The 9,790-nt window shown below is 32.7% G+C and overlaps 1 protein-coding gene across 1 annotated transcript; it reads left to right on the top strand.

Annotated features, from left to right (window-relative positions):
- Positions 1-1,933: 1,933 nt before the first annotated feature.
- Positions 1,934-9,504, top strand: TRAM (translocating chain-associated membrane protein 1). The gene is made up of 8 exons (XM_088200145.1): positions 1,934-2,118; positions 6,414-6,602; positions 6,682-6,835; positions 6,918-7,095; positions 7,163-7,278; positions 7,373-7,515; positions 7,588-7,699; positions 8,514-9,504. Exons 1-8 carry the CDS (start codon positions 1,981-1,983, stop codon positions 8,612-8,614), a joined length of 1,131 nt encoding a protein of 376 aa, XP_088056271.1. The 5' UTR covers positions 1,934-1,980; the 3' UTR covers positions 8,615-9,504.
- The last annotated feature ends 286 nt before the right edge of the window (positions 9,505-9,790 follow it).

The raw sequence follows: 9,790 nt of genomic DNA, 5'->3' as shown, positions 1-9,790 counted from the left end.
TGTTAATCAAAGAAAATTATCTCTTCATATGATTACACTAGAAGCTGATGAAGAGTGAAATATTCATAATTAGAAGTCACTACAATTTTTTTTATTATTATCTTTGTCATATTTGTTATCATGTTTATAGCTATATGCAATGTTTCGATAAAATAATCTTAATATGTATTATGTATAATCAATAATAAAAAATGATTATCCTAATGCTTGAACAACAATATATTATTGCGAGATTACAATAGATTTGAAATCAGCGCATAGTTGTACATGCTAATTTTATTTCTGTTTGGAAGACTTGCGAAAATAAATAATTTTTATAATATTTTAACAAATGTTACCTAAAATTTGTTTTTGCATGTGGTTACCTTAAAATGAATATAATTATCTATGTATAGTTAAAAGTTACAATATCAATAATACAGACATCTGTATTAATAATTACATAAAAAATATATAAATTAGTCAAACACTGTTTCAATCTTGAAAAATATTCTTACATAATTGAAACCACCCAAAAGGCTTACAAGTTCTAAAAAATGCTTATTTAATTTCATATATTAAATAAAATAATTTTATAAATGCAAATATATTGCCGTGAAAACAATAAAATTAATATCTTATGATTTCTTAGTAATAGTTCCAAAATATTTTAATTCTTATATTTTTTTTTTTTTTTAATTTAAACTTATATATTAGTTAGTTATTGGGATAAAAAAATGCAGTTTTCTTTTGCGTTGAAGCATTATGTGATACAAAGTTTTGATAAGATAACAGTTCGATTATTTAGCTTCGAAACGTGCAGCCAAAAGCAGCCACTCGAAGACTCAGGCAGACACTCGAAAAGACCAGAAGACGCTCGCCGCCCGCGGACAACATACCGTCATGGGCGCTCACATCCCGAAAGGGACTCTTCCATACGAGTACCACCGTATCGGAGAGGGAGCATCCTCTGCTATACGGTCGCTGCCACGCCACCTACAAGACCTCCCACGGACATTAGCCCTGCGCCAGCTTCTCCACTACCGCTCGGAGAAAATATCTTGTCATTTATCGTCTGTCGGAATTGTAATATAATCTAATATAACTCTAACTAGATTCCACCTAGCGTCTCACTGGCAACGAAGTCACACCCATGAGGTTCTCAAACCTTAAGCTTGCAAATAATATTAAAAAATAAATGATAAAAACATATCTATAAAAATTAAACTTAAATTACTTAAAATAAAACATACATATTCCATACAAAAATAATAAATTACAAAATTCTTAATGCCTAGCAATCTGGACATTTTATTACTTTATACATTTGACACACAGCTCTGTGACAAACAGAATTTTGTTCTGGTAATAATTTTATTACCAGAACAAAAGTTATACGTACTTCTTCGTCCAATATTACTAGTGCTACTGGGCGAAGACGATGTAGGAAGATCTTTGGATAAAAAAGTATTCACAAATATTTGGACAATCCATTTGAATATTGAAAGAATAATTTACAGTATTTTTTATCAGTTTAAATTAATTTTCCTTAAAATTTTATAAAATATTCACATCATAAATATTTTAAATAAGAAATCTATCCGAATCTTGCGGCGAGTACCGCAAAGAATTGTTATGATTTATTTTTAAAACTTAGCAAGAATAAAAACGTTTCTGATATTTTTTTGCTGATTTCGGCTGTAATAATAAAAAATTCGAGAAATAGAGCAAAATTTATTTTAATTGGGGTAATATCGAAAAATTGAAAATTATTATTTTATTTTGTTTTAATATCAACATTTAATATTTAAAATATACTTATGTTATTTAATAATTATTCAATAAAATATTTTTTTCCGCGTACGTCGATGTACGTGTCAGTTTGAGCGAGTGAGACGGCGCATGTCACGTATCGTCAGTGTTGCCAACGCGTGCGGCCGGCTGTCGGCGTGTCAGTCGTCCGCTAGCTGTTGGCGTAAGTGCGCAAGTTTCGTCGCCGCTATGGTCATGAAGCCAGGCATGGGCCGTAAGGCCTCTAACAAGAATCCGCCCGTCTTCAGTCACGAGTTCGTCATTCAGAACCATGCGGACATCGTGTCTTGTCTCGCCATGCTCTTCCTAGTCGGTCTCATGATCCAGGTACTTACATATGCTGATACCGCCACGTTGACTGCTTGCTTTCTATGGACACCGACGCTGTCGATTGACATTCGGGGTTTGCACTAAGGGTTTGTCTCATTGAAGTACGCCCACTCGAAGAGCAACCCTAAAAAATGTACATGTGTCAAGTGAAAGTGTACCACATATGTGACCACTTTTGGGACGTATCAATCAGTTTCATTCAATTATACAAATCTTTTAAATCGATTTTCATTCAACACAGAATTTACGTACAAAGTGTAGATACAAGTTTCCGGTCATTTAATGACGTTCTTTCGCGACTAATGGGAGAATAAACGACAATTTGCAATACTTAATAATGTATATATGTCATGTACAATTGACTTGATATTATTTGCTGATGATTTGTAAATATTTATATCTGTCTATTTATAAACAATGCGGCATGTATTTTAAATTAAAAATCTTTTTAATTCATCTATAAAAATATTTATGTTGGGATTTGTGCTTACGGGTTTTCCATAACGAGGCACACTTTGATTGTTTTATTGCGCAAATTTGTTTGGGGCCTCTGCTTTTGCTTCTTGCACAATATTCCATTTATAAAAAAGTATTTATTTATTGCCCAAGTGAACATCTCTCTATCAACTCAACCATAATTTAGATACCTGTTTTGTGCATTTGACTCGAAGGCATGGTTTGTCTACCTGTTGCTGCCGAATATTTGTCTTAAATTGCATGATTGATCTAAAGGTAAGTTTGTTTGGGAGATTAGAATTAGTGAATATTATATAATTAAAATTCCGGTGAATCATCACAACTTAGGTTTTCCTACATTTTTTAACTCCTAGTTTGTGCATTATGACATTTATTGATAATAAGCTGTAATCACAGACTTTGATTTCAGTCTTGTCTGACTATGTACTTATTTGTAGGTATTGCTTGTATTTACCCCACTGTAACGCATTGGGCTAACGCGTTACACTGGGGTATAATGGAAGATTTACAGGCGTTAGTGTCACTTTTTAATAGTTATAAAATACGTATTTCTGTTAAATTGTTCGCTTGTTTTTATTTGCAATTACTTTAAATGTAGTGAGCAATAAAATTTTTTTGGAAATGCAACCAATTTTATGATAATATTGTGCTGATGGAAGTCATATGCAGTACTTAAATATACACAAAAAATGTTAAATTTTAAACGATGCCAGTCTACTACTAAAGAAATAAAATGTAAAGAGATTACGCATAGATAAAATCTGCGCTTTAAAATTATTTTGTTTCCGATTTAGAATCAATCTTAACGTTGGCAAAGAAGACTGAAGAGCGAGTGACAATGAAATTGCGAAAGGCGTAATCCTATTTTGTTAAGAATTTAATATTTCACCTCTCAAAATGTGTTTCAATGAGTGAAACAAGTGGTTGTCAGTTGATTAAAGATCGGATAAATATAACGAGTAACAGAGTTTCTAAGTTAAGGTCATGTTTGAGCAGTATTTGTGCTGCGACATGTGGTTGATTGTTGTCTTGCAGCAGTGGCATAGCTACCTCATAGCAGAGTCATGCAAAGCATGAGGGCCCAAATCTATAAATATACACAATATAAATAAATTTTCGAGTTCGAGCTACAATAAAATTATCAGCAATCTTATACATACATACTCGCATCATTTTTTTACGAACAATGTCCATTGGTTATCGGGTGTCCAAAATATTCACACGGAATACATTTGAGTTATGAGTTATGACCATCATCTCAAATATTAGATAATATTTACATGATTAGTGATAATAGTTACATGATAAATATTATAAATTGATCATCTGATTAATCATAATAGCTAAAAGTGATCGAGAAATTTCTCACCCTATGCGAAATATTTTTACGAGAATTGATCAGACATATTTTATTTAAACAATTTATTATATTAAAGTTAGACTATTTTTAAATTACGTAGTAAGTGTTTTATTTTTTTTTTAAAACTGCTTTACAAGAAATATAGAGCGTTCAAAAAAAGTAACGAGTGGCGTATAAAAAAAACTAAAAATTAAATCAAAGAAGTACAAAAACTTGATAAATTTATGATAAAAAAAAAACCCACCGAAACTGAAGTTACGCGTGAGAGTAATAAAATGCTTGGGAAAAATACTAGAAAGAAGAATTTTTATAATTGGTGGAATTATTTTTAATTTATTTACTCTTATTATGTGTATATGTACAAACATGTAGTAAACATAATTTTTACGGGTGCTTGCGTAATTTTTGCATGAGGATCTAAAATTTCTAGCTACGTCACTGCTTGCAGGAGAATTGGTATGTCTATTGACCAATCTCGGTCGATTTATCGCAAGCTTCTTCATAATTTCATCCAATTGGTTGCGGTAGACATCCACTATTGACTAGCTTTTATGAAACATTTTAAGACTGCTTTTGCACTACATCTTTATCCAATTATTATACCGAAGGCTTGTAATTGTCAAAAATAATCCATTTTTATCACATATATAACAAAAAAATATAGAAATGGTAGCAGCAAAGAAATGCAGTTTTAAATGGGTTCTTTTCTGTTATCATGTGAAACCCATCTATTCAGCTTCATTACCTTGCCGATTAAATAATGTGTAACGTTAAACCTTGCTGCTAATTCACTAGTAGTTTGAGGTTGATTTCCTAAAGCCCATAGCTGACATTGAACAGAACATATGATACCAGCGTATTAAGAAGCTAGATGACTTAGTGTATTCACTAAAAAGCAGCATTAAAATTTTTCTGTTGTTCCGCAATTCTAAGCTGAGAATAGAAAAATTGTCCTCATCATCTTTCAGTAATTTAAAAAAAATGCTTGGCAATATATAACTTTGTGGTATTTTTTCTGGGTATTTTTATCAACTTTTTATATTTGAAAAATGCAAATATATTACCTGTGGCGACCACACAAATAGGTCCACATTTAAAAGGGCAATTGTCTCATTGTTAAGGACCGTGGCCATAAACGTTCATGCATTAACAATGAGACAAATATTGCACAAGAGGGATGTCTTTTGCCCACACAACACGAGTCGTTAAGAGAATCCCTTTTGTGACAAAACACTACGGACGCAATCAATCACCACATCGCAAACCCTTTCTGAAGAATTCGAAATTCTGGACAAGCAAAAAACTCGCTTTCGAAAATGCAACATCCGATTTCTCGGGTTCTACGAAGCGACTGCAGCTATTGGCTAAGAGATCGATGCACAATCGCGATTGGCCAGCAAGCGTGAAGGATATAAGCCCGGACTCTGATGAGGAGGAGGCAGACGGCTGAGGCACCAGACAAGAGACGGACAAAGACGAGCAGACAGCCATCCGGAGGAACCAGTTACGCGCCCTCGCTAACAGACCTGAAGATCACACCTGACACTCGCCGCACGCAGCCACAAGAACCCTGAGAATCATCTACCAGCATCACCACCTGCGCCATCTTCACCGCAGTCGCGAGAAACGTCACGCCGTAATCGGCCATTTGTCACATGTGAATATCACTTAATAAAAAGTCCATCTACATTCACACAAGAGTCTCATTGGCTGCGAGGTCAACCACCCCTAGGGCTACGCCCCCTAAAAACCCTATTTTTCTTTTCGGAAAATTCTTATTTTTTAAATTCTGGTCACTATACGTATTTTTAATAATACCAGTCAAATTATACCCATAAACCTAGTGTTAATAATGATCTAACGCAGTGAACGCCTATGCCTTCCAATTTTTACACACATACGAATCCAAAGACAGTTTGCTGTTAACTGATACCTCAAAAATTCCTACTGCAATAATTTTGTGAATGCATGTCTACGTATACAGATATATGCGAGAGAGAAGCGATACATGCGCTTAAGAATATTCGTTGTCTCGCTTGTTCTTGTTGAAGCGGCAATGCTCATTTCAAGGATTTTCGTCTGTGTCACATCCAGCTATAAAAATAAATATTTTGGTCTATTTCGCACAAAATAAAATATATGTGTTATCACAGTAAATGGTTGTCAACTCCTACAATACGATTGTGTGAGTAAAGCGTCTGTGTGTTTTGGATAAAAAGTGGAAGACATGATGTTCACTGATCTAAAGTGAATTGGATTCTTCTTGGAGATTTTAAAAGGTACTACGAAAATAATCAGTTATTCTATGAAATGTTTTATAACTAATAATAATAAAAATTCTTTCTGCCGAAACAGAAATTTAATCACAATATTTGTGTTTAAAAATATTATTTTTATAAATTAAGTATTTTACATATATATAATATTTTTTCTAATATTAAGATATCGATTTCAGGCCACCAGTCCAATCGCTAGTTTGTTCATCACTCTGCATCACAATGTCAGCGGAGCAGATCCAAGCAAAGAGAATCCGACTGGCGAAATATACTTATACGAGGCCGGCTGGAAAGACTCGTGCGCCGTGTTCTTCTATTCTTTAGTGTGCATAGTAATGCACGCGATAGTCCAAGAATATTTCTTAGATGTCAGTATAATAAATATACACTCGAGTGACTAATAATTAATATATCTATTTATCTCAAAGCATTTAATATATATTTTAGAAAGTTTCAAAACGTTTCCACTTGTCAAAGTCGAGATTGAATGCATTGAACGAGTCCGGCCAGTTAATGATCTTCTATCTGATGACTTTCATGTGGGGATGTGATGCCATTATACGCGAAGGTTTCCTATCAAACTTCTCGCTACTTTGGGAAGGTAATTGATTTATGTTTGTTGTGTTATAGATCCATAGAAATTAAAGCTAGTCTTGACTCAAAATTAATGGGAAAATTTTTAGACTATCCTAACCACCCGATGAGCTTCATGATGAAGCTGTGGTGGGTTGTGCAAGCGTCGTACTGGATCCACGCCATTCCTGAATTGTACTTCCAGAGGATCAAGCGCGAAGACTGGTCACGCCGTATTCAGCAAGCCGTCGTCAACTTTGCGTTCATATTTGCCGCTTATGCGTTTAGGTATGTTTGAGTATTTATTTTTATTTTATAAACAAACAAATTTATGAATTTATATTTTGTGTTTTAGCTTCCAGAGAGTTGGTATTTGTTTGATAGTATTACACGCTTTCGGCGAGTTGGTCTTCCATTTGACTAAGCTAGACGGAATCATCAGAGCCGATCGCGAAGACGACTTCGCTAGAGGTATGTCTTATATCTTTATAACATCTTCAATTATAATTTATATCACTATAATTCTCTGATGAGTAACCAAACGATTGCTTATTTTTATTTTCAGTGTCTGGTTTGAGCAACCATGTTATATTTTTGACTGTTAGGTTATGCACAATGGTTGTCAGTGTGTTGACCTTCTGGTATGGTGTACCAGAACAATATGAATATATCCACTACGCAGCCTTCTCTTCAGTAATAGCTCTACAGGTATCATAAAGGAACTAATGAAAGTTGTATCTTTAATTTCAATACAATTTTTACATTGATATTATCTTTTAGCTGTATCTCATGTTCAATTTCATCACTCAACAAAAAGTACTGATCAGAGAGCTGCAGACGCAGATAAACAAAATTAAGACGACCAAGAAGGAGAAGCCTAAGAAAGAGAAAGGTACGGTTGAAAAGTATAAATACCATTGTAATAACTTTTCTCACTCAAGATATTTATTTTATACATTTTTGAATCATCAAGTCTGCACAAAATATATAAAAAATCCTATTAAAAATTATTTGTCTGAGAATCAGCATTTCTTAGTTAAATACGCTTGGAGCGGGGAATCACTGGATTCCATTAGAGCTGAAGAGTGAAAGTCCGAAAGAAAATAGGGCCAAAATCCTCTACGCTAAAACGATGCAGTCTCTAACTCTTATATATTAATCGATTCCCCGACTTCACTCAGCTTCAACTTGTGGCTGACTCATTTAATCCTTTAAACGCCAGCGACTTTTTAGTGAGTGACCTTTTATTTCGCTTCACAGAGTATTTCTTTCTAAAAATTAATATATAATGAAGCTAGTACAATAATCTTTAATAATTAAAAAAATAAAATTTGTAAATAATTCGTTAACTTGTTTTAAAAAATTAATTTGTAAAAAAAAATAATCAACAAATGACGCACTGGTGAGTCGCTGGGGTTTAAGTGGTTAATAAGTGTCTACTATGGAACTCGCATCATTTCAGATTTTTTTAGCTTACTCCTACATTTGCCAGTCGCAGACAAACATTACTATACTGAAATTCAATTCGTCTTGATGAATTTCAGTGGGTTTCACTCCTTCACTATTTTAAGCTACTTTGTGTTTGTTGTATGCCTTCTTTTAAATCTACAGAATAACATAACGACCATTTGAATTTTTATTGCACTCTTTAACATTCCTCAGTTTCTTAAAAGATATATTTTTAATTTGTCTTTTTATGTTTGCAGCAAAGCGCCCAAGCGTAGAAGAGTCCGACTTACCGGAAGTCGACCAAAATACCAACAAGAACCTTAGAGCGAGGTCAACAAATCGAGTTAAAGCTAAATAACATTAAAACGTCCATCGTATCGATTAGCTCAATGTGCGCACAACCCCACTCGTTTTTCCATTAATAAAATATATAAAAACTAAAAAAAATCATCTCAATTTTTTTATGGACAGTGTATCTCAGTGTTTTTTTTATTATAATTTTTATTATGAAGTTTCATCATTCTTATGCAGCAAATTTATAATTTATTGTTATGGTTAAGGAGAATGTTGAACGCACGTCCAATTGCTTACAGTGGAACTTCCATATTTTGAAATTCCAAGAACTGAAAATCCTATATCTCCAAAGGAATCACATACTTAAGTCCGACTGATAAAAAAGAGATTGGATGTGCGATCTACGTGGCTTTTTATGAGATTAATTTAAAAACAGATTCGATTCTGGTCCTAAAATTGTGTTGTGAAAATTATGTGCATGAAGATGATGAATTTTTGAACTTGCATTTTTTTATTGCGCGATTTATGAGCGTGATGTACACGCGTGTATTATTTTCATACATTCAACAGTATAATATGAAGATTAATATATTTTTTTATTAATTGAGTATATGTACATAATGTACGTTTAGAATGTGACAAAATATGATATGTTTTATTATTATACGCAATCTTTGTTATGTTACGGATTTGATTGAAAAATATTTCATCTTAAATAAATTTGAAAATTATATATGTGAATTGTATAAAAAATAATATTATGGCGACAAAGTTTCTTTCATATCATTAAGGGTGAACCTGTCGCTTTATATTGAATTGTGTCAAACACATTCAGTTGACGATTTGTTTCTGTTTTTTGCCGCAGTATATTGTTGTAAATTATCTAACGTATATGTAAAAGTTGGATGTCAATTTGAATTGAAATATATTTCTATTTGGATATTTTTTTTAAAAGTGTGCTTTATTTTAAAATTACTCCCCTTTTTATATTTAATTGTTGTAATACATCAACATAGAGTAGTTTATTTGAAAGATGATAAGCTGAATACAAAATGTAATAAAAGTAACGACATTTCAAAACCATTAACGATAAAATTAGTAATTAGCAACTCAATGAAATAATTATGGTGTTTTAAAAACTATTTATTGTATTATTAACTAAATAATTCCTTTAATAATAATGTTTGTGAATGGTTGAGTGTAAAATCATTAAGGAAATAACTTGTCAATAAATAAGTTA

Source organism: Plectrocnemia conspersa, unplaced genomic scaffold, assembly GCF_051122295.1.
Source record: "Plectrocnemia conspersa isolate PC_06_02 unplaced genomic scaffold, ASM5112229v1 ptg000001l, whole genome shotgun sequence".
NCBI classification, from domain to species: domain Eukaryota; kingdom Metazoa; phylum Arthropoda; class Insecta; order Trichoptera; family Polycentropodidae; genus Plectrocnemia; species Plectrocnemia conspersa.
This window is presented reverse-complemented; position numbering and strand designations above follow the sequence as displayed.